At 44.7% G+C, this 26,160-nt stretch overlaps 1 protein-coding gene across 2 annotated transcripts in view; it reads right to left on the bottom strand.

Annotated features, from left to right (window-relative positions):
* Positions 1-26,160, bottom strand: part of LOC117757118 (ankyrin repeat and BTB/POZ domain-containing protein BTBD11-A) — a 116,842-nt gene that overhangs the window by 20,944 nt on the left and 69,738 nt on the right. For both annotated transcript variants that reach the window (XM_034577899.1, XM_034577900.1), the window contains exon 2: positions 16,510-16,659. In XM_034577899.1, coding sequence (XP_034433790.1) covers positions 16,510-16,659 — 150 coding nt within the window. The remainder of the gene's footprint in view (positions 1-16,509; positions 16,660-26,160) is intronic.

Raw genomic sequence — 26,160 nt, 5'->3', positions numbered from 1 at the left:
ATTTGATTCATTTCCAACTTGTACATGAACCATAACAAGCATCAAACTTTCCTTACAGCTCTGCAAGGTCCAAATAGGATGTTAACTTAGTTCCCTGAGCTTCACTCTGCAGCTCACACACTGTTCCCTATGCATGTTCGGTGCTCGGTAGCATTTAGCCCGATCCCTCAAGCAGGCGTAATAAACTGAGCATAGACAATCTTTCCACTCCGCGTAATCAGGAAGTCCCCGTGCTGCTCAGTGTGTGCGTACACAGTTTGCCACTGAGCTGAATATTAACACGAGTGCGACATTAATAAAGATAAAGGAGACAAAACAGAGGAAAGGGCTGAAATACGCATTTACATGAAGGAACGCCTCAAATGAAAGAGACGACAGAGATCCACTAACTGACAGCGCACCCCTGAGCAAGAACAGAACTCTACATAGCGACGTTACATAAATAATGGAGTGTCTAGATTAAAGATTAAACACAACCACCGCACAAATGGTTGAACCGCCGCTGTCCCTCTCTCTCCGCTGAAGCTTTCTGTGCCTTCATTAATTGTTCTTGTGACTTTGGTTTTGTCAGCAGGACAACATTTGCTCCTGTCTCCTTCGCTGTAATTATCTAAGCAACACTCCTGTGGGGTTCATGCTTCATCTCATCTGAATTAATCATCGGGGACAGGCGGCTTAGTGTCTTCCTCGTCTCCCAGCCAAGTCCTTCCCGCTCGGAAGGACGGAGCAAAACTTTCTTTCGCTATTTCTCCGGAGGAAAACTGGTGAAATTGCACAGAAGCGCTGGTGAAATTAAAAGTCAAAACCCAAACCTGTAATTACTTTTGTCCTCATCTGCCGGTACAGTACCGACAATGCATAAGATATAATTCAAGTTTCAGTCTGGATTGAAGAGAGGTTGGCACTGCCCCCCAGAGAGAGATGGTGGGTTTGCATTATGATAATGTGCAGAAAAATGGACGTGGACCCCGGGGTCTGGAAAGTGAAGCCAGACAGGAAGTACCTAAAACTTTGATTCTCTCATATGAGCCACAGAGGGCGACTTGATTGGTTGCAAAACGAGAAGTTTCTATAGAAATCTATGAGAAAATAAGTTCCTAAGGAGTTCATGGTCTCAATCTCTAGTTTCAAGTCTTCTTCAGTACAGCATGATGTTTACTTTGAGCAAAATGTGTTTCGAGCATTCAAACAACAACCATTTCCCAATATTTGCATCATAACGAGGGCCAAAGAAAAAGGATCGAGAGCGACAGATCATTTAAAATGTGCAGGTTAATCACAAAGCTGCTGTATTGTCTGAAAACTGGTGTTCGGTGCTTGTGGGAGATGGACAGGAAGTAATAAACTGGCCACATTTGTGGAAAAAAAGCATTAGAAGCTACTATTTAGAGCGGATGGTAAAATGACTAATTCAATTTTCTTTTTAATCTCCGAAGGTACAGGGACAATAAAGCACGATGCAATTATGTGGTCATAACGAGATGCCACAGGGAGCGTGGTTTGAGTTATGGTGTTTTTACTTTGACGGAGAACTAATTCAACTGGGATCGAGTTTATAAAACCTAGAAGGAATTTCATAACAAAATCAGTTCAATAATGTTCTGGGAAAGTAATTAAATATATGAATGAGGCTGCAGAATAAAAGAAAAATGTTCAATAACCTATTTCAATTCTATTTTCTCTTAGATAACTGTATTTACATTGACTCCTGTTCGTATCGAGTGAAGTTCACATGTTCTCTACTATACGTTACCAGGCTGCATGTTGATGTGAATGTGTTTGTGCGATCTCCACGGGCACTAACACCAGCAGAGCTCCTGTCTGGCTTCATGGGGAATTTATGCACATTTGTATTACAAAGTTTGAATTCTTCCCAGGCCTCCAATACCCAGCAGTCATGTACTGCACCGGTGAATTATGCATTTCTCCTTGAGTCTACTGAGCACATTTTCCTGTCTGTCGATGTGAGGGGTGGGTGGGGGGGGGGGTGGTGGTGGTGTCAATGCTACTGAAAGATTAACAAGGATTTACCACCTCGACTGCTACAAGTTTTGTTATTTCGCATTTTGCACAAAATAGATCATTTTTTTGACATTATTCAAATTTTGGAAAGTTTTTTCCTCCTGGACTCGGTGCAGAATCAGGGAGGATGCAGAGGAAAATATTAATAGTGGTTCAGATGATAACAGCTCTGGAGGTTCATCTCCTGCTGCTACTTGGCATGGAGGCTCCGTCTGGGAGGGAGAAACTAATCCGTTTCCGCTTTCAACACTAAAGCTGAGAACAGCAGATTTGAGGGTAAGTATTTTAAGTTTTATTCCTACGTCCTGAAAAGAGCTGTAAAGAAATGGATCCGGAAATTAACATTTTCTTTGCAACTGGTTTGTTATTAAGCAGGATTACTCAAAAAATACTGAACCCACTTCCATTAATTTTCCTTTAAAGATAAAGGAGAAAAATCTAAGTGTTTCAGTCAGAGGCTGAACAGAGGAGCTGCAGCATTGGACAGTCTGAGGTAAGTGATGTGTTCTCTGAAAATTAGAGCATGTAAACCTTTTATAAATAAAATTAGGAGCATGTATATCATCTCCTTTAACATGGAGAGATGGGGCATCAGCTACGGACACAGGTTAACGCTCTATAGATAAAAAGATAATCAACTTTAACTGGAACACGTCCAAAGTAATGTGGAAATACATTAAAACCAAATTTCCCAGATGTGATTGAAGTGTTTTCAACGCACTGCAACAATGAACACATGATGTGAAACAAGTTCTGATCTAACGTGACCTGAGATTATCCCAGTGTGTGTGTGTGTGTGTGTGTGTGTGTGTGTGTGTGTGTGTGTGTGTGTGTGTGTGTTCACTAATGGAGGCCTGAGATGGAAGATTCCTCCGCTGTCCTCTGACACACTGTCATGGCCCCTGGTTTCCCCCCCGCGGGCCGAGCCGAGGACATTTAATCACCACTCGGTAATATGACCGACTCAGAGCTCGGCCTTCGGGGCACATTAGCAATTCCATGGCAACAATTAATCACAGTCAATTATGGGACATGTCATCGTCAACGCAGAACTCGTGGACACTTTGACCAGCAGTGATCAAGTGGAGGCTAATCTCCACAGACGCGTTAATAAAGGACACGTGAAGGAGGGTCACCTGTGTTTGAATAGAGTCGCTTCTTTCTAAAGATGCTAACGCTCAGTGTGATGGTTTAATAAGCACAGAATCACACTTTTATAGTAACCTGGCTGTGATGCAGTCGGAGGCGGAGGGACCATCTGGAGAACTGGGAGTTCACCTGCTGGGCTAAATGAAACAAAAGCGTAGCGCTATATCCAAATGTGATTTTTTTTTTTTACACCCCTCATCTGTTCAATCAGGAAAGAGGCTCCAGGGCCAAGAGAGACAGCGCTGGTCGTTCATTTTTCTATTTTCCCATTTTTACACATTGGAAAAGCAGTGGGACACCGACTGCAAATGTGGAGGCTGAGAGAAGAGAGAGCAAATAATGTGCCGGGACACAAATGCTACACAATGATTCATTCATTTTGGAGGCAGCAGACATCAGTGCAGCACCAGTGATGTTCCAGCTATTAAGCTGCCTTGAGCCTCTTCTGGAAAAGCTCACATGGACGGCCAAAGCAGCGAGTGTAAAAATAGCAACGATATAATAAAGGAGATTTCGTTTTTTTTAAACAGAAGAGTTCAAGCGCACAATGAGGAGGAAGATGCTGGAAATAACATCCATTATCTTTGAATCCTACCATTTGACAGCCTGTGCACAAATAACTCATAATGCTGAAGCTCCAGTAATCAATGAATCAATATTTGTATTAATTGAAAGGCTGAATAAACGGGAAAACACCACAAAGCTTTTTAGCCTCTTTTATCTCAGTGTATTATCTTTCATCCCCATTTTTTCCTACTTAATATATTTGTTTGCCAGTTTCAGGGTTTGTCTTTCTTCTAATGTCCAAAAATAAATTCATTACACTGTAAATGTGTCCATTAAGCTGCTATAATGCTTAATTAATGAAAAACGTGATAGCATTATGTCGAGGGAACAACACAGACTGTTATTACATGAACTCTGAAGTTACCTTTGAATCGATCTTTTTAATTTTACTACATAAATAAGTTTACAGTCACTGATGTTGTTATAAAGCTCGTCATTACTTCCACAGACTCACTGCATCGCTCACAGTGGCAGTGTGTGTGTGTGTGTGTTTGTCAGCCTCTTGCGCAGATAAGTGTAACTTCAGTAGGAAACTAATTAAAACTGAGGTAATGTACAGTCAGTGTCTCTCCAGCCACCGCATCACTTCTCTCTGGATATCTGGAGGCAGGAGAGTTTAAAAAGAACGACATGAAACCATCTGTTTCACCCCCAGGATCCAGGGATGATGGGGCACAGAAGAATTCATTGAAATAGTTTGTTTTTGAATTATAAATGATCGACCCATTTCTAAACAGACTAAATGTTTTTTTTACAGAGTTTAGATCTTCTGAGACCTCGGCTCTATTTTCTTCTTTGTTATTGAAAACAAGAGAATCTGTCCTGAGCTTCCTTCCTTCCTTCCTTCCTTCCTTCCTTCCTACCTATCCACCTATCCACTGACCAACCGACCTACCAATTAAACATCCATCCAACTACCTACCTACCAACCCATAGAACCGTCCCCACCTATCCATCATCCATCTACTCATCATCTGTCCGTCTATCCGTCCCCCAATTCCATCCATCCATCCATCATCCCACCCACCCACCTACCAATTCATCCGTCCGTCTATTTATCTATTAAATCCATAAGCATCTACCGACTCCATCTATCTACACCTTTAGTATCAATCTACCTACCGATCAATCTCTCTATCTACTCGTCTTTCCAGCGGGAGTCAAATGTCCACACTCGTTTTTCATCCGAATGAAAAGTGAGGGTCCGATGATGCAAGACGCTGCAAACTGTTATGAAATGTCAGTTTTGTAAAGTCATATCTGTTTGGCAATCTGATGACACAGCTGCTGCTGCCGGAGCCATCACGGTCACTTCACTTTGGCCCTTGAGAGTGTGGGGGGGGGGGGGGGGGGGGGGGGGGGGGGAACAAAATCAGGCCCATTTCCTCCATAATGATGTCTCTCAGTCCAAAGACGTTTCTGAAGTGTAGTTTCATTGTCTCTCATCATCAGATCTTAGCTTTTTCCAGATATTTCCAGTCGGTGGTGGAAATGAAGCGGGAGATTACACGTTCTGTCTCCCTCGTTCTATTGTCGTCATCCTTCCTGCAGCTCACAGGAAGGGGGAGGGGGGGGGGGGACTTCTAAATGGATGCTACTTTACTCTGTCTAATGGCTCTTTTAGGGACTTTAATTGCTCTTTTGTGAAGATGTGAGGGAAGTACCACTGCAGCAGTCTGCAGTGGTACTTCCCTCACACTCTCTTATGTGTGAGCTCCATTATCCACTGTGTCAAATGTCCTTAAATAGCACTGCACCGTTAATATTTCAATTGAGGTCTTATTTTTGTTGAAGTTTTACTATCATTGGTGCGAACTTAATATAAAAAAAGGAAATAATAAACTTTGACCTGCAGGTGGCACTAGAAGATGAATATCAGAGGGTCTCTAAAGTTCATCAGCTTCTATCCTCCAGCAAATAGATGCTTCAGTTGTTCACTCAAAGATTGTTGTTGTCATGTTCTTGCAACTAAAGATAGAAAGAAATGTGAGGCTCAACTAAAGCATTTTCCAGGAAAGTTGTTATTGTCCATATGAAAGCCAATTCTTTAATTTCTTAATTCATGCAACGTCCTTTACTGTCCGTCAAAACTCTTAAAATAATATATTGTTGAAGCATCGAACTCAAACCTGAACTGTCTCAAACTGCACAGCTACTTAAAACCCACTGATACACATCAGATCTCAACTCAACTCTCTCTGTGACCTTGTGACAAAGCTGCTCTTCACTCGGGCTCGTCTAAACAAAACACCTTCTTACAGTAAATGAATCATGACTCGGTGATGAACTGCCGGAGGAGCTGATGAATGACGCAGCTCCTGATGACAAAGGCTCAGTCACAACACCAACAGTGATTAGAGCGTCCTGTGAAGTCCCCTCTCATCGGTGCACTGCTGCAAACAGCTGCTGCTATTTGTCTCCAAACAGCTGCCCCGTCTTTTTCCTCGTTGCTGGAAACAGTGAGGTGAGAAGTAAGAGCAGCCTGTTCAATTCACCGCCTTATTACCTCAAAACTTCCATTAGGCCTCTGGGCTTTCCTCCAAAAACACTCTATTAGTGAGTCTGCATTATCTCTCCCCGGCACCGCTGTAAAGGCCACGGTGTAATGTCCGTCTCACCGCGGCACGACAAGAATGTAAAGTGGATGTTTTAGCACGGACGACTTCAGCCGCCGCAGTCACCAGTTGCGGTGGAGGAGCGGGGAGAGGCGGGCTCCAGGGTGTCAGGTTGATGGGTAATAATTATTAATGAAGAACATCTGGCTGTCTCCAGAGGGGTGTCGCACACTTCAGTGCTCACACATGCTGGTCCAGTCGAGCGCACGCATCCACCTCATCGCAAAAATATTCAGTAGAGTTTAATCAGGGTCCAACACTTGGAGAAACACATCGACGGCGCGATTGAACGTCGACATTGACGAGAGATGTAAACTGAGGCTGCTGACCTCATACGTGATCAGGGAAAAATTCCTCCTGCACACGAGAGGATTGTCAAATCTTAACTGATTATAAAAACGTGGGAGACCACTGATGTTTTACTTGTGAGGATACACACACACACACCAGTTGACCCAGTGTGAGATGACACACTTTGCGTTTGAAGGATTCTAGAGACACGGGAACTCACGGAAACCAAAGTAATCAAATGTGACGTGAGAATAGACAGTAGAGCACATACCACCACCAAGGCCCAGCAGTCCCCTTACATCCAATCAAGCTGCACCAACACACTCATAGATACCAATTCCCCAAATGTGCCTGTTTGTTTTTTTTTAATCAGGATCCACGAGTGATTCCCTGGGAAATCTGTGAAAATGTTGAAAAACGCCCCGTTACATAAGCAGTTCTCCCTTCACCCACAACACATCCTTCCACCACATCCCGTGGAAATCAGCTCTGTTGTCAAACTTTGTGTCCTTGTGGAACAAACCACTAAAAAGGACGAGACACAAAAAAGCATCATTACAGTTTTTTTTAATTGTCTCTGATATTGTATTTAAATTTTTCCCGGCTGTTTTTAGGGCGTGACCGGTCATTCTTTAAAACAAATCTTTGGCTTGTTCCCATTCGCTGCTGCCGTCCAAGTCCTCATGTGATTACTTTTGGCAAGTAAACTGCAGAAATCGTTCTCCTCCATCCACCCTCCACCCTCCACCCTCCGTCCTTGTTCTTCCTTTGTGTTCTGTGTTTGTATTCCAGCCTTTAGAAATGTTGTCAGTGGATTAGAGAGCACAAAGGAACACACTGCGATCTTTCTGAATAGAGTCCCAAGGTGAGTTTCCAATCCAGGAACACAATACGTTACTTGTATTCTTGTTGGAGACATTTAGTAGCACAGAGTCCGTGGTGCGCTGAGGCGGAACACAAAGTAAATGAGTGGATGCAAACAGTGAAGAGAAAGTGTCCCAACTTGAAACTTTCCTGACAATGACACCACCTGATGAGCAGGAAGAAACTGGAGGAAAAGAACATTTACTTTAAGATCTGAATCTACTCCATCCTAAAGTCTTTTATTTTGAAGTAACACTGCATATTATTGCTGTATCAACAGCATAAACATTATATGACTGTGGCTGAATGTAAAAGAAAGTCAAAGATACAAGTTTTAAAAACAAACTCGATTTCATTTGACCTTGAAATGACCAAACTCAAGCTTGTGATACTTCAGCCGCTAAATATCACAAACGAGAACAAAGTGAGAAACAACCAACGTGTCGTTCTAATTTACCCTGAAAACAAACATGGTCTTACATCTTCCTTCTGGAAACATACTCCCCTTATTCCTCACGCAGCTCTTTCATGTCTATTGGAATCTCGGCAGCGCTGAGCCGTGATGTGCGAGCGGGATCCCGTGACAGGTACCAGGGGACATTAAGCCATTATACAATAATGAATCCAGCCTCATGTAATTACTGCAGCAACAGACTACAAGCTTTTCCAGCGCGCGCGCGCGCGTGCGCGTGCGTGTGTGTGTGTGTGTGTGCGTGCGCGTGTGTGTGTGAGAGGAGGGTTGTTGTGTCAGCATGTCCTCGCTGTCTTCTTAAAGGTGCTGGGAGACAGATAAGGAAAATGGCCGCACCCAGTTCTTCTACCAGTCTCGAAACTGAATGAGTCGACCTCATCTTTGAAAAATGATATCAAATTAATGCTGATGTTACTCTCGACACATTTCTTCCCATTTTTTACAAAAGAATTCACATTTCATATAGTTTGAAAATCATCCTGAACTTTCCAAGGCCCAAGCTGACATGGAGTCGTCTTTGACAGCCATCCCCAGCTCCTCTCTTTTTCAAATATATGCCGACTCATCATTCACAGGATTTCACGCAGTGTTTTGCTCACACGCAACTTAGTGTTTACTCTGAAAATAGATGCAAACCTTCTACCCTTTCTTGTGACAGTAAACTCCTCCTCAGCCCCTGCACAACAATCCGCTCGGCCACTTTTATTTAACAGCTCAAATCCCGGAGACTCTACGATGGACCGACAGGAGGAAGCGAGTGACGCTGTGACCTCACAGAGGACGGAGGAGGCGGAGTATAGAAAGGACAAAAGTGACAGCAGGAACCTTTCCCTTTGCTTTGACATGTCAATTATCGAGACGCTGCAAAGGACATGGAGCGACATTATCTTCTAGCAGCTGAAGTGGGTGAAATGTGCTTTAAAAAAGAGAAACACAACCTGATAGCTCAGACGTCTTCGTGCCATTTACTGACTAGATAATGGAGCTTTTATCAAATTAAGAGAAAATAGAGTAAATGTGTCTCATTTTTCCTTTTTTCTCCTCCGTCAGCCGACCGCCGAGAAATGGGTCAGACGATGAGATTAGGAAAAATGATGCATGGCGAAGCAGGAGAAGTGTTTTAGCACTAATATAATGAAAAATGAGAAGAGAGAGCGGTCGGTCTCCAGATGAAACGTAACACCTCCCCGAGATTCTCCGCATCTGAAGCGATTCCATTATCCCGGATACTGAGCGTGGGATAATGGAGCAGAGACAATGGGAGAGCGGTCTGAGTCTCGGCTTTTTTTTTTAATACGCAGGGATATAAATGACATCTTGTTGAAATGTAGGTTGTTAGAAAAGAAAAGGGAAGCGAGTGTGTTTTTTAAATACTCGTTAATCGTGAGAATAACGTCTGTTTGTGGGGAGAAGTTTGAAGCACGCGGTCGTAAAAAAGGCAAGTGCAAACAGAAGCTCACGTCCGCCCCGGCACAAATCATATTTCATCACTGGCTCCAGTAAACAAATCGCTTCCTGGGAAGAATCACTGTGCGGTTTTCTGACACCTTCTCACAGGGAGGAGAGGGATTCCTCTTGTTTGTGGAACCCTGAAAAAGAAAACTTTTCCTCTCCTGACTGTTCACAGCAGGACTCACGATGACTCACGCCTCAATCTGGCTTCTGTCAACCTGGGGAGAAAAAAACACGGAGCGAGCGAAAACCGCCGGAATCTTTAAAGCCCAGAGATCAAAAAACACGTCATCCTGACAGTCGAAGTGATAATTATGTGTTTAGCTGTCAAATTAAAAAGACAAGTTGATGATTTAGTCGTTTGTATGTTGAGGTCACGATCACCAGTTAATGTGGCGGCACCTGAGGTTACTATGGTAACTATGGTGCAGGTTAATTCTACAGCAAAGTCTCCTTCAACAGCTACTGGCGATGGCTGGTTTCATTTTGCATCTGGTGCGACAAACAAACAACCAGATTCTAACGATTCCCTTTTCAAATCCTATCTTGTATCTCCTCTTATCCAGTTTTTTATTAAAGAGCAATACAAAAGGTGACAGGTTCTCATTGTGAGCTGGCAGACAAAAGGCCGACATGGCAGCAGCAGATTGGATCAGCTGTCGTTTTCATTACCTTGGCCAAGGAGGTTACGTTGGTGTTTGTTTGGTTACATGCACGCTCCACTTCTCTCCTGAGCGTGTGAGAGAATTCTGTTTTATGCAGTAAAAACCATTAATAACTTCAAATATGAAATCTTAAGGGTTTCAGCTTCAACACAGTTCATGCTTTGAATATTTGGGCACCTCCTCCGCGGTGGAGGCACACCCAGCTGCAGGAATGGAGGGCCCCATTGTTGGAGACCTGCTCTGTATTACATTACGCAGTTTATTTGCTCTCTGACCCACGGGGCAGCCGCTGTGCCGACAGATGAACGCCTTTCCCCCCCGTCACACCTGCTCACAAGATGTCAGCTCGCCGCCTATAGATCCCATAAGTCTGACACGGCCCATGAAGGGAAACTTTAAATAAGTCATCCGTCACGGTCGAGCGTCGTGAGAGACGAGGAAAGAGCGCAAACACCCGGAGCGCCAAGCGTCCAAACCTGCCGCCGGCGCTCTGCTCCCCCTCGCTCGGACACAGACATGAGATATGAGGATGGGGAGATAATGGTGACCTCAGAAATTAAACAGCCCTCTTACCTCTCCACCTCCAGAGAATGAAATTACAGATACAGTGATGAATGTTTCTCTTTAACATCCTCTATCATTCGTTAATTAGGGAACAAGTCGGGTGTGAAATTGCCCCGACATGTGGCCTCGTGTGTGACCGCTCCTACTTTTCAACTGCTCCTGGTTATTGTTCAGGTTAAAATAGATTTTTTATTTCACCCGTTTGAACGTGTTGATATCGTGCAGATTCACTCTGAGACACAGACTCCTGTTTCTGCTGTGATACCAGAGGTGATGCATCATTATCGCATTATTTCTCTATATGAGAATTAGAGTAATCACCGTAAATCAACCCACTGAGATGACTGACATCCTCTATCAGCTTCTGCTCTGCATCATTTCTCACACACTGAAAAATCGGCGTATTCCTACATTTTGACAGTAACCTGATTTCCGTCGTGGAACAAAAGCGGGAAATCTGGTGTCCCCTGGTTTCCTGCAGGAGTTCTGCAGGATCGATTTACACTCTAAAGGGTCCGGATCTGCAGCACTGACATGAAAGTTAATGACCTCAGTTAATGGGACATAACTCCCAGCGATATTAAACAGGAAGCCCCTCAGGAATGAAAACAAACGCTGGTTATGGTTGATTTGTTTGGCACAGGTGAGCTGGAGCCAATCCCAGCTGAGACAGGGCGAGAGGCGGGGTCCACTCGGCAGGGGTCGCCAAAACATCGCAGGGACAAACAAGCATTCATACTCATAATCCCACCTATGTGCATTTTAGTGTCTTCATCTAATCTCAGCTGCAAGACTTTGGACTGTGGGAGGAAGGAGAGGGCCGGCGACTAACCAGAAGGTTGATGGTTCGATCCCCGGCACCTGCAGTGTCCTTGGTCCAGATACTGAGCCCCAAATTGCTCATGATGGCCATTCAAATAATACAATCTACTCTCATTACATGGGAACTCGAGGCTCCAGCAGGGCGTCAGGTGCCCAAACCACAATGCTAATGGTTCTGCAGGTAAAAGTTTGACCTGATGATGGCGTGACGGCGTTTGGAACATCAGGATATCACCAAATTCATTGTGATTCCTCCGCTGGGCACCGTGAACGTCTGTTTACGTAGATTTCATGGAGCTCTCATGGTCTGCATGTTGTCAGGCTTCGTCCTCTGTGCATCTTGTAAAAATACATTGTGATATTTCCGTCCCGACCCACAAAGCATTGTTGTCGAGCCGGTGGAGCATGATGCTCGTCAGTGATATGATCCTCTGGGTCATTGCAGCCTAATGACGACTTAAATGTCTCATCAGGAAAATCACCAGAGCGGATTATCACTTCACCGTGTGTGTTCTCTTTATTCTTAGCAACCGTAAAAATCTTTTTATCTTCGACTGAGTGAGAATGATTTCGTTTCACCGTCAGACTTTATCTTGAAATTTATCTTTGAGATACAAGTTTATTATATTGACTTTAGGACCACCTGTCTTTTTTTAATACGCGTGCGACAGATTCCCACATAAAACAGACAACAGCACTACATCTGTCTGACATGTAATAACCAGCGCTGTTTATTTATCTACGACGCCCTTGTTGGAGAACTGAGGTTATATCTCACCTGTACAGCTCTGACTCATACTTACTCAGGTTTTCAGGAAGTCAAGACCAGAAAAGTTAAAAAAAACATCTAATTTTTGAGTTGACATTTCTGGGATATGTCAGATTTCCCGAAACACTCAAGCCTCTTTTCCACTGACCCAATGACATCTGGCTTTTATCTGCAATGTGAACGGATTCAATCAGAATTCACTCAGGTTAAATGGCTCCGCTGTAGAAACAGGTTTTTATTGGCTCCGATCGGCAGTGATGGAAACATGACACCGGGCTGAACGTGCCGATTCCTCCTTCCTCTTTACTTTGGCCGTCTAGAAGCTGACGCTGCACATTTTTTGCGACTTCATGGCGAGCATTGAACTTCCAGGCGTGAACAGCCGTGAACGTTTGTGTACTTTTTTCGTTTTTCACATCTTGGGAACAACATGTAACAGCGAGGTGAGAGAGCTTCTCAGTCTCTGGTGGGTTTGTATTTACCTGCACTTAAAAAACTACACTTGCTAGTTTGGGGGTAAAAGAGGGAGTTGTTTGCTTTAGTTTTTTGGTGAATTTGACTCAAATAGGAGGAATCTGTTGGGGACTATGTTCAGCTGGTGATTATTTCTGGCAGCAGGTCGGTGTGTATGGAAGATGAGAGCAGAGCAGCCGATTGGTGTGTTTTTAATCATGCAGCTCTATGATTAAAACCACAGAGGAATACATCACGTTTGGGATACAAGGGTTAATACTTGTTTTTCAGGATCAACTGACAGTTAGGTTTGGATTTGATGGGAGTAATTTGACGATTAGAAAATTAGAGAATATCACAGGCGGCTGATTAGATACTTCAGACACTTCACACGAGAGTGGCAGCAAATCTGCTCCTTTACGTTTCTTGCAGAGACAGATGGAAACATGCAAAAAGTCGCACCTTCAACGCAATCACAAGCAAATTCTCAATCTCGTCCTCAATCTGTTCCCATGACGCCACCGAATCCACTGAAACCCCCGACATGACTGCGAGCGGTTGGCCGCCACATGTCCACCTCGGGCAGCGTTTGACTGGACGACCCCGGGAGGTGAGGAGGCCCAGCTGAGGCAGAGCGGCGGAGGGAGTCGAACACGCGGTGCATTAAACAGGAAGCAAACTGCAGCCGCTGCAGCTTTTTTCCTGTCCTCTGATGCGAGGACGTGAACAGAATGTTCTTCCATGTTTTGCCCTGTGTATTATTCACATTAGCAAACAGCAAACGCATGAGAGCTGCTTTATAATGCACACATGCATCCCAGCAGCCATTAGAGGAGGCGCACTCACTTACTGGCTTTAATGCTTAATGTGTGTGTCACTGGTGCATTTCCTGCTGCTGACGTGCAGGAGAATTGATTTGCAATGAAGGAAAATCACTATCATTATCTTACTAAAAGCCTCAAAGTAAGAATAAATACTAATTATGCTTTATTATAAAATAATAATAATATAGTTTTAATAGAAATCCATTTACCTACAACATTTAAAAAATCATTTATTTTTCCCACTCGGGAGGAAGTGTAATAGATTTTGAGTTGTAGTTACTGAAACTTTAATAATACTGTGCGTCAAGCAGCTACTGAATAATATTGTTGTGTACACATGACATTGATGGGGGGGCGGCATGGTGGTAAAGTTGTTAGCACCGTCTCTCCTCACAGTAAGGTTCTTGGTTCAAATCCCCCGGGGGCCTTTCTGTATAGACGCACGTTCTTTTGCATGCTCTCTCAGTGGGTTTTCTCCAACGTCCTCCCACAGTCCAGACGCACGCAGCTTGGTTTAATAGCCTGCAGGTGTAAATAATAGTTGGTCTCTGTCGACGCTCTGATATGCAGGCGACCTGTCCACGCTGTGCTCGGCGGCCCCGGGCCCCCGTGACCCCCGTGACCCTCACAGGCTGAGCGCAGTATGGATAATGGATGGATGTAATTACTGCCCAGAAACAGCTACTGTAAGCAGAAGCAAACGTATGGATGTCAGGGGGAAACTGGGCGAGTGGGAAAGTGGATGTCGTCTTCTCATTATGTTGAATTTACTTCATGGAAAGAAATATCACAGTGAAGTTATGTCCAAGTTGGAAAAACATGTCAGTGATCGGTGGTGAGAGTAGTCACACAGTTACATTATACTTTTATTTAAGTAAAAGTACTAATAAATGACAAAAATGTACTCAAATAAACCACTGGCAGCAGCTTCAATAGACTTTAAACTGCTGCTTTCCACATTTTTCTGTAATTATTCTAACGTTATTATTATTAAGTGACGTAAATGTAAATGCATCTTCTTCCCTCGTGGCAGTTTCCCAAACTGTCTCCACAGACTGAATCACTGCTCTGACGCAGCGTGTGCCGGTGAGAACATTTACAAGAACAGACTATAAATCCTGAGTTTAATCAATGATGCATCGAGGACTCCTGCTTTATGAAAGGGCCACAGGGTTGAACTGTCATCCGGGGAGAGTTTAACAGAGTCACACATAGAGCAAATGTCTGGAGGGGGGGTGCAGGGTTGAGGTAATCTGTGGCTGGGGAGTGGACGAGGATGGGGGGGTGGGGGGGGTGTCGGAGTTAAAGGTGCAGCCCCTTTCTTTCAAGTCGAGGTTAAAAGCCTCTGAGGCGCTGACCTTGGATTTAAAACGGTCCCCGGACGCGACTCATAAACAGGTGTTAGAACAGCTGGAATAGAACGGTTCCTGGCTGCAGTGTGTCAGTGTGGGTGAGGGCGGGCGGGTGGGGGGGGGAGTGAGTGGAGAGCTGGACGAGGAAGAGGGATGACAGTGGAGTAGCAGGCGGGGGGGCGGGGGGGCGGGAGGTGGGGTTGGACTCGGACCACCGCGACAGCCCGCGGGGATCGGGGAGTGTGCGTCCCCTTCACACTAATGGGACTATTTGGCAAATGGCCGTTGGAATAAGGTCCTTTAGCGGATCAGGTTTAATGTGCATAACAATTACTGCTGCATTTACAACGTGTCTCTGAGGCTTTACACTCGCTGTGATCATCAAACGGTGGCTGCAGCCGGAAGGTGCCGGCACTTTATGTCACCATTTAATATCTTTGAATCAGATCGTTTTTAAATTTAATAGAACTTGAAATTTAATGTCAGCCGGGGTAGAAAAGCTTCAGAAGCATAATTTGAATTGATAATTGACCTTTAAACAACATGTTCCAAGAACAGATGATCAATAAAATGTGTTTGAGGCTGAAATAAATGACCCTGATGCATATTTACCAAGAAGGAAACGGCTCAACAAACAATGTGCATTTACTGAAGTGTGGTTTTGGATCATGTGAATAAAATGCAGCTCTTTATGCAACTATCAGAGCATTAAGAACAACAGAATGTGATCAGTTAGAGGTGCTTTGCGTACAGTAGATCCCACAGGGAGCAGTGAGATGTCATGAGTTACCACCGCAGACTGTCACAGGTCTCGAGAGCGGCTCCAACATATTGTTTCTCCTCCATGAATCTAATCCAAAGGTCATTTTGTGCGATGACGCTCAACCGAGTTAAAACACTCTTCTCCAATGCAAACTTTATTCTGCAAACTTCTCGTCGTCTCCCCAACGAGCTCAGACATTTGGAGTTGAAATTAAACATATATCAGATAATGTAGATAGAAATGTAGACACTCGATTTTTCTATATCCGTATATTTACTCAAGTACTGTACTTTACGTTTACGTTTGTAAAATGGGACGGATTAAACTGCCCGAAACAAATCACCTCCAATTCCAACAACTGCAAAGTTAAAGATCATTTTAAATGTACATTTCTCAGGGAACAAGCCAATAATAAAATGAAACACTGACAGGAGCCGTTCTGCTTAACGAGTAATTGGACTTTTTTATCATTTAAGTAAGTTTGAAGCCAAAACTTGTGTCGTTGGACATTTTAATGATGGATAATTATGTCCGAGAGTATTTTTATAGTGTTGTTTTGTTGCTGGCAAAAGAAAATCTGCCCCCCAATGAACTCACATGTTATCACTAGATTACAGCTGGTTATGTGGTCATACCGTCTCGATGGCTGAAAGCTCTGGGAAAATCTACACAGTTAACCTTGAGTCAGAATTTGTATTTTTCAAATGCACTGATGGGGAATCCTGAGAGCATATTTCCTGCTCATTGCTCGCCTGAGGAGAAATAAATTGGGACGATCGTATTCAGTTCCTGCTTCACTCCGGCTGTGTTAAAACCCTCTACAACTCCTCTGACACTGTGTAATGACGTCGGGAACTTCACTCACTCAGCTCGGCGATGCTGCCCACTCGGGTGGCGAGGAGCGACTGCTCCAGCGTGCGGAGCTCGGCCTGAGAGTAGCCCTGGCCCTCCCCGCCCCTCCCGGAGCGCTGCTGGTCCCGGTGCAGGTTCAGACTCTCCGGCAGGCTCAGTGCACCTGCGGACGTCAGAGAGAGAAAAGGTCAGAAACAGGACTATATGATTCAAAGCACTAAAAGTTTTTCTCTGCAGGCACATTTTCTACTACTTCTCACTTTATGCTGATTTAGAGTGAATCACCGACTCTGTGGGGGGAAAGCATTTTCAGAGAAATATATTCAAAGCAGAGATTTTGAAAACCCACATTTATTCCACATGAAGCAACGAAAGAGCCAACATTGATTTAAATGATTAGAAAGGAGACGAAGTGGCAGATTCACACTGTGCACGGCGCTGTCTGCCGCTCGTGCTATTGTCCATAAAGTTTTTGCCGTCCACGCAGACAGTCAGACCTCATAGTTTCAGGTGTGTATCGACCTGCAAGTGGCAATGCAACGCAGGTCTCGTTCACTCTTTAGCTCGTGCACCTGTCACTCGGACACTGTAGCGTGAGAGTGACCTCCTTGCATGTGCACCCCCCGCTACCGCCGTCGATTGAATTAAGTCTGTTTTTTGCGTAATCAGTGCACGATTTTGGCAGAATTGCTCATTGTCTGTGAAATAAATCGTCTCTTTAGTGAAATCCAAGGCCTCTTGTGGCTCAACATCACTCCCTCAATTCATTACGTGCACTCTAATTAAACCAATGAGGCTGAGAGGCACATTCGTTACTTCAAAGCCATAAATTCAAAGCACGACCTTGATCACGGGCGACGTCTGGATGCACATTTGCCTCTTTACATCTCGTCTTGTTTTGATCACAGGTGTGTTCGGCATTTCTTTTTTTCCCCAGACCTGGCAAAAGGAGGCGCAGCGGCTAATGTCGGCTGGAGAGGATTAATCCATGTAGGTGCCGTTACTGCGGCCGGGGCTTTGTTTAGCTGCAGCGAATGGCTTGTGACAGATGGGATATTGAGTTTGCTGCAGGAGAATGGAGAGCACCACCCCGCCGCGTGCTAATCCTAATGATGCGGCGCAGGGGGATACGCCGCTTCTAAACAAACAGTAATTACAACACGGAGGAACTTAAGTCCGTTGATGCCAGCACATGGAACAAAGAGCCACACACACAGCAGACACCGGCTCGCGAGTCTTATTTTGTAGGAGTTTTTGCGTCTGTGGAGAGAAGGGCAGGGAGTTCAGCTGCAGATTCCTCCCACCACGTCTTCCCACAGTGTCCAGCCCAAGAATTCCAGTATTCCCCAGCCAGGAGTCCTGCTCCCTCTTCTTCCCACAGCCTTTTCCGGGGAGGTCGGCTTCTTTCTTTCTCGTTCGGTTTTTTAAAGCCACCACCAGAAATTATTCTAACAGCTTTTTTCCATCGCCGTTCAACCGCCGAGCAGTATTGATGGAGCAGCTGGTATTAGGGTGTGTCTCCGATGGAATGATTCAGTGAAATGTGTGGTGCTGATGTGACGCTTTGCAGCATTTCGTTTTTTTTTCCAGAGAGAAGACGCGCTGGTTTGAGTGGAAGATGAAAACCCGGCGACTGGGAATTGAGAGGTCCAGTCTTTATTTAGATTATTTAGACATTATTTGATTTGATTCCAGGTGTCGTCAGGGAGCTGCCTCACGCTGACATGCAGTCATTTACGTAACCTCCACACATTCACCTCCATTAATTAATTATCCGTCACAGCTGAATCTTGACCCGTGAATTACCATAGAAACAAGGGGCCGGGGGGAGAGATGTGCACGACATCAGACTGCAGCTGATTTACAGTCAGAGCCCGACCCCTTATTTCCCAAAGTGAATATTTACTCAGTTCTTGAAAGTGTCAGGTTATTGGTTTTACAGACTTTGGATTAGGACTCGCTCATCATGAGGTGGAGGGGTCGTCTCGGGTTTACCTGAAATTAATTGGTGTGCGCATCGTGTCGTCCGATCATATCGGGAGGGTCGTGGCTGTTCAGAAGAGCCACACTCAGGGCAGAGTGAAAAGCAAGCTCCGATAAACAGGGGACATGATGATCAGTTAAATATGTGACTGACACTATGCAACACGTGGGCCATTTAGTCCCAGTCCGTCCCTGGGGAGTGGGTTCGATCCCCTGTGAGAAGTGTGGAGCTGACTGAGAGTCACAGCTTCAACTGTGAAGAGTGAAGCTGAACTGTAGATCAGCTAAAAAGACTTAGAAGTCATTAAAACCCGACGTTTATCTCCAATATTCAGCAGGGAACTGTTAAAAGCTGGGCATCGTGGGTAATATCCAGCGTTCAGTTGTTTTTCAGGTCAGTGAGTCGGACTAAGTGGTCAGAGACATGAAAATCACTTAAACCTCCAATGTGAATTTATTCTTTTCCATCTGAAGCCCTCGGTGATTGAGCTTGTGATCCCAGAGGCCTTCAAGGAAAAAGCACGTCTGAAAACACGTCTCTAGCAGTGATGACATCGACCCAATCTGTTTGATAAATATGAAATAAACACGATTCCAGGATCCAGAGAGCGATGCGTGTTTCCCCAAACAAGATTAAACATCTTTTCTCCCCCCTTCTGCACTGCAAATGTTTTGGGGAAAGCAAAGCTCCAAAGGGCAAAAGCAAAAAGAGAATCTGAAAGAAGACTTCAAAGCAGGGATTCCTCAAACCTCACATAAAGAAGAAGCTGTCGCTCGCTCTCCATCTCCCGTCCTGGAGAGAGGAAGCTCAGAAATCACCAGAACTTCATTGGGAAATCACGGCCTCCTCTGCTGGAGATTCTCTGCCCTTGTTTGTGAAGAAGGTTTGAATAATTCACAGTAATCAGGGCCTCCCATCTTAGCCACAGCCCAAACCTCATCTCCCCCCCAGCTTCTATTTTTTTACCGACTGCCCAAACTATTCTCTTAATATAATTCCGGGGTGCCAGGGAGCCCTTTGCTGAATTATTCATGCTGTCAGATGAAGACATATAAACAAGTCTGCAGCTCTCTCGGTCCCCACCTCCCACTCCCTCTGCATGTTATCTCTCTCTAACACTTGGCTCCCCCCCCCCCCCACGCTGAAAGAAATAGGAATATTTGATCCCAGGTGCTGTTTGTGTAATAAACATCAGAGGTGAGAATGAAGCCGGCCTGGCCCCTCGGAGACGGAGAAGAAAGACGAAGAGGGGACGTAAACTTCGGGTTTTAAAAAATGACAAGCAACACGAGACTCCTCAGCGTCACAGGCGTGTTTTTCTATAAGCTCATTTTTCTGTGTCACTTCAGCCACATCTTCCCTGTGACCCCCCCCCCCCCGAGGCAATCGCATGAGCTCAGCGGTATACATGTACACGTAGACTTGAGAAATGGTCTAATACCAGATAAACAGACCTGACCTGGATATTCTATTCCAGGGCCTCCTATTGCTGTCGGGCAAATGAAGACGGAGACCGGGTCACGGGGACAAGACGACACTTTGGAGCTCCAGGCCGAAGCACCGGACTCCCCTGAGTCACCGCCGCAGAAACACCGCAGCTCGCGCAAGTCGTCATAAATTACGCCGGGGAATATCGAGCTCTACGGGCAAGAGGTTGATACACAAGAGCTGGATGTGATCAGTCGAGAATCAGGTTCGGGGAAATTGGGAACAAACGGAACTTTGAAGAAATTCACAAGGCGTCTGATATCACTCGCACAGCTTGAAAGTGTAAAAACAAAGATGCCACCGTTTGATAGTATCCATGTTAAAGCCCAGAGCTGCTGCTGCTGCTGCTGCTGCTGCGCTAATGAAAGAACTTGTTAAACCACAGTTTTGATATTTGCATGAGTCGGATGAAACGGAAACAAAGGGTGTTTTAAGGGTGTAAAAACTCAGACAATGGTTCAGAGACAAAGAAACTGAAGTTCCTGGGTAGTTTCTTTTTCTGAATATTCACAAAAGTATGAAGTGAAAGTGCCAAGGCTTCACGTTATTTACAGAATGTTAAAAAGACAAAATACATAAATTACAGTGGGACCATGGTGCATCTTGACCTGCAGGTTAATGCCATGTGCACACGATTTTGAACTTTCCAACATTTGAGAACTGGAGAATCTGAAACGGAAGACACTATTGTGGTTTATTTGCTTTGTTAATACTGAGTTAAGCTCAACTTGATACTTTAAAATGGATTTAAAAGATGAAGTTTGCAGGAAAATAAATGAATTTCGTGCATCATGGTGCATCTGGACCTGAAAGTTAAAGCTGTGACGTTGGAGAACCGCGCGTCGAACATGGATCGAGCTTCATCTTCTATTTGATCCGTCTCTGTCCAGCGTGAGATGTTCAGTGAGAGGAGTTCAGCAAGCAGTGGAACCATCACTGTTTACTGAACCCTGATGGAGGTGAAGGCAAACATGACCTGACGGGCTTTTGGGATTCTTGTATCGTCACAGTCTCGACATCCAAGGAACTGAAGGAATCCGCCTGTGACAGAGTTTCAACGTTATCCAGAAGTTTCCATTAGTTCAGGTTCACGCTACTGAAAAGCAGAATACGGGCACTTTAATATGACGAGTGAACATCTTCGCAGCCTCTCGGAACATAGGACAGATGTCAAGTGTCCAGAATGAGAAGTGAATATGAAATAAATGAAGAGACAAACACTTTTCATTCCAGCATCAGGTGCACTGCACATCCACCAGATCCTCAGGTGACAGAACAAATGTGTTCTGCACGCGGCTTCGAGAAAAACACGGCAGGTCTGATGGAACAGCGTGACATTTTGAATTCAGCGACAGTTATTGCCTGAAATATAAAAACATTTATATATTTGTGCATAAAGAAAGGTCTTGTTCTTGTCTTTACTACAGATTTGATAAAAAAGGCTCATAGATTTACATTGAGTGACTTTATTCTGCAAAAGCAAGGTGACCACTGAATACTAATAACGATTGATTAATCAAAATCTGAATTCATTTCTTTATTAATCGTTTGGTCTTCAAAATAGCAAAAATCATAATTTTCCTAAAAGCCAATTTGACTTCTTCAGATTTGCTTAATTGCTCTGAAAACAGTCAAAACCCCAAAGAGACTGAGTTCTGAGACAAACAGTGGGAGGGAATCCCCACTAATGAGGAAAGTATTTTGGGATTTGTTTCTTTAAAAGTGGCGTCAACTGTTAAACCAATTGATTCAGCTGCATACATACGTCTCTGAGAAATTAAATGCATGGCTCTACGTGCGAGCACGGATGTGACAGTAAAATCAATGCATGTGTGTGTGTGTGTGTAATTAATAGCTCAACATGCGGGGTCTCCTGCCTCGTGCATGAGAAAAGAAACCATTTAGAGAAAGGTCTTTCCAGAGGAGGAATGAAGAGGGGATTGTCTGGGCTCTTTGAGATCAAGCCCAGGGGCATAATGGGATTCGTGAGCAGTGCCATCCTTTTATATGATAGACAACCAATCCCCTCTGACTGGCTTTACCACTCAGGAGCGAAGAGGAGCTCGGTCCCTTAAAGCCTGACCTCTGAACGCTCTCCTCAAGGGAGACCTCCGCAGAAGAAGGGAACGCTTCTAACGGACACGAGCGGAGAACCGAGGCTTCGACCGCGACGACGACATTTGGATCTCGCAACGAATGCCGCATGCATTAAGCCTCAGGAACGACAAGTCAAGGTCAGCGAGGTGACTGAAGCTGAGAACCACTCAAACATGTGCAGGTGCTGCTGCAGCGCCCCCCCCCCCGCCTCTCCTGACCACATGGCTCACCTCGCTTATTTCTCTGCAGGAATGTCCAATCGATTTCTCTGTAGTGAGAAAGTGGCGCTCTCTCTCTCTCTCTCTCTCTCTCTCTCTCTCCCCCCGTCAGTGAGAAAACTCTGCCGGAATATTAACAGGTAGTTACCATGGCAACAGGCGGCTGCTGCTGCCTCACGGCGTGGCGATTGGCTGCGGCATTTCTTTTTCCTTTTTGTACTGTAAGAAGGAAAAGCGCACACACACGCCAGACAACAGCCCCAGAGCGCCCCCCCCCCCCCCCCCCCACACACACACACACACACACACACACACACACACACACACACACACACACACACACACACACACACACACACACACACACACACACACACACACACACGACCAGCCGTCTCACAAACAGCGTCTCATCACAGGGGGATGATACAGTTGGGTAATTGCGGCGTTTAGTGCACCACAGAGACATTTATTCTCTCATCAATAATGAATGAATGTACTCGGGACTCCGACCACATTAGCGGGGGAAACGGCCAAAATGATTAAACAGCCGACCCAACTGGCTGACTGCAAATGTCAGGGCGTAGATCCATGACCCAGCTGTTGGTCGAGGCCCCACGGCCGCGACAGAGCGAGCTGGGAAATGATCGGAGGGGACAAACCCCATGCAGATTCCTATTTAAAGTCCCATGGTGCATCCTTTGTGACGCTGAATCTGGTTAGCTGGGTTTTAAATGTGATTTCAGCTTCGTGATCTCATCCCTGTAAAGAGGAGTTACTCACTATGCAAACTGTGCTTGTCTGACACCACATGGCAACACGAGGTTTGTGTGAAAACCTGTTTGATCGTTAAAGGAGCATCGCGACAGTTGAAGGCAAATTTAAAGCCGAAGGAGTTTTCGTTTCTCAAGTAAGATTTTCAAATTTCAATTTTAAGCCACCTCAAAATAAAGAGAATAAATAAAAGTGTTAAATTGTTTCTCTGAGGATTGAGATTCACACTTAGTCTCATGTTCTGTGGATGATACATATTCTAAACACAAGGTCCTGTTACTTAGATAATACTTATTTACTCACTCCACTATTCAATCTTCAATCAATTAGGCCTCAATTAACTTTATTCTAATCAGAGGCATGAACAGAGTAACCTTAAAGAAAGTACTTTTTAAACCTTTACCACTAAACACTGCATAAGCAACATTAATAAGTTGATTATTATGACTGTACACATGATTTAATATGTATATAAAACAAGTAGAATCTTGTGATCACTCTTTTAAGTTGTTCTATCTTTAAACCTTGTGTTTAAAGTGTGTGTTGACATTTTCTCATTTAAAACAATCATGAGGTTCGACACAAATATAACAAGAAGTGATCTGAAAGTTTAGGGTTTATTTAAAGAAGTGCAAGATGCGTTCACACTTATAAATAACGTCCATTGCACAGAATTGTTAAATTGGTTTAGTAAAATGAATAATTATTAAACACTACTTTGCAACGTAGCATGAGAGAAAGTCTAGTTACACAGGTAGAAGGTGTATGGACACAGGGAACTGCTGATATTTGCAGCTCCGGTGTGCAGCCCTGCAGGAATCACCCACTCCTTCATGAATAAGCACTCAGCTTGATGTGGACACTCGGGCACATGCCCTTATAAACATGTGTTTCACTGGATTTCGGTGCCGGGCTTCTGCAGACGGACATCACACAAAGGCTCCGACAGAGAACCTCTATTATCTTCCTCACACAGAGTGCAAGCAGCTCTCGGTAAACGCCGCCGCTCTCCTTCAACTAAAAGGGGTGAGACGGGGAGGGTCCGACAGTTATTATACCATTAAACAGAGCTCATTGAGGATCAATGGTGAGACAGAACTCGTCCAAAACAAACAGCAGCACAGAGATTCTTCTGAATCAGACGTGGGGGACAAACTCGCTGTCTCTCCTCCAGACTGAGACGAGAGTCAGTCTCATTCTCCTGGACCCTGATGGGAAACGATCAGTGACTCAAAACTGCAGCAGGTCCCTGAGGATGGTGGATTCTACAATGAGCTTAATGTGAACAGGTAACATTTTCATCATCTTTATCATCTATTGCCATTTCAAAGTTGTACTCCCCCCCCCCCCCCCAAGGTCTCAGACTAACACAATATTATCTTTCCCTCCATTGTGCATTTCCTGCCTGACTGGAAGCTTTGTTCCCATTGGGTGTGAGAGTGCTTGTCACAGTCTTTCAATTTGCTCGGCACATTGAGACACTGTGCGGCGCAGGGCATCGGAAACAATGGCGGTGCTGTCGCGGCGTTCTATCTGAAAAGGGCCTTCAGGTCCCATCAGCGCCGTCAGAGCTCAGAGATAAAAACCACGTCAGTGAAACATCGTCCAACACGTCGAGTCCTCCTGAATAAATCATTGTCTCTGGTCCTGAAACACAAACACATGCAGATGTGTTTACTTGGACTGATTTTGCAGCATCTGCTACAAACTGGCAGATTCTCGCTGTCATTAGCACTTAGTTTTTTTCCTCCTATGACCCATTCAACATGTTTGCAGACTTTCTGAAATGCAGCACTGCAGTAATACACCTTTAATACGTTTTCCTCTGAGATGGTTTCTGTCGTGTTCATGTTTCCGATAGGTTTAGTTTTAATTAGTAATTTGATGATATAAAGACGTCATGATTGACAGGACGTCAATATCCGACATATTTTAGCTTTATCTTTGTCCGACGGGAGGAAGAGGAGACGTGAGTAGATCTTCTCTACAAGTCAGATAAATGTAAATCACTGTCCTCCTCTTGCTGTGATTGCAGGAAAAATCTCTGCACATGAATGCAACGTAAAAACCAAGCTGATATTTGACAGGTTCCCTTGATAAATATTATCTCTAACACCTTTAGAACTTTACTTTACTTCGCTTGCACAGCTACACACGTGTCTGCAGGGATTTCCAAATCAAGAGACACGAAGAGGTGTGAATACAAGTCCTGGCAATTAAAGAAACACATCCATATGTCCTGTGTCTTCATTTACACGAAGCGCTCTGTAAAAACAACGTGAGCGTGTTGTGTCTGTCTTTGCACGTTGTTTTTGTTTGGTTGTTCAATCTTCATCAGCCAGATAAGAAACCTAATCCGTCACCTGTGTCGTGCGGAGCCAGATGGATTGCAGGTGCCCGCCAGATGCCTTCGTATAGTTACAATCTCTATATCAGGACACAAATTAAATCAGCACACAACCTTCTTTGTGCATTGGACTGTCAGTCAGTCAGTCTGTTGTGTTCATTATGCAGATATTACATATTTAAAAGTGGTCCCCCGGTTGAGATGCCGTGTGAGATTCAGTCTGACTCATCCCGATCGTCAGCAGCGAGGAGACAGGGAGGACGACGCAATCAGACGCAACACAAATATTAGCCTGTGTGTAACGAGGCCGAGAAGGAAAAACAGTGGAAGAGGGTCCAAAGTAATGATCCGACAAAACGACACGACAAACACACACACTTTTATGTACCCAGGTAGTCGCACTACTCCGTTATCTGTGCTGCTTATCCTCCGAGGGTCATGGGGGAGCTGGAGCAAATCCCAGCTGACATTGGGCGAGAGCCAGCTGCAACAATTACAGATAGAAATCTACAATTGGAGGGAAAGTCCTGTACGTGGTCAGTTTGTGCCGCTGGTTAGTGAAAAACACAGCAGTCCCCTCTCTTCTGGTGATATTTATAAAAAACGAGGCATGAAAATCCACTTTGAACAAAGGCAAGTCAAAAGCTGCACGCAGATCGGGACTGGCAGCTCTATATTTGGGGGCGATATGACCTGGTCTTGATGTTAAGGTTGGCGACATCGGGTGATGTGGCCACGCAACGTGCACACAGGTCA

This window comes from Hippoglossus hippoglossus, chromosome 23 (assembly GCF_009819705.1).
Source record: "Hippoglossus hippoglossus isolate fHipHip1 chromosome 23, fHipHip1.pri, whole genome shotgun sequence".
Lineage (NCBI taxonomy): Eukaryota > Metazoa > Chordata > Actinopteri > Pleuronectiformes > Pleuronectidae > Hippoglossus > Hippoglossus hippoglossus.
The sequence above is the reverse complement of the archived record's forward strand: the minus strand, read 5'-3'. Positions and strand labels throughout refer to the sequence as shown.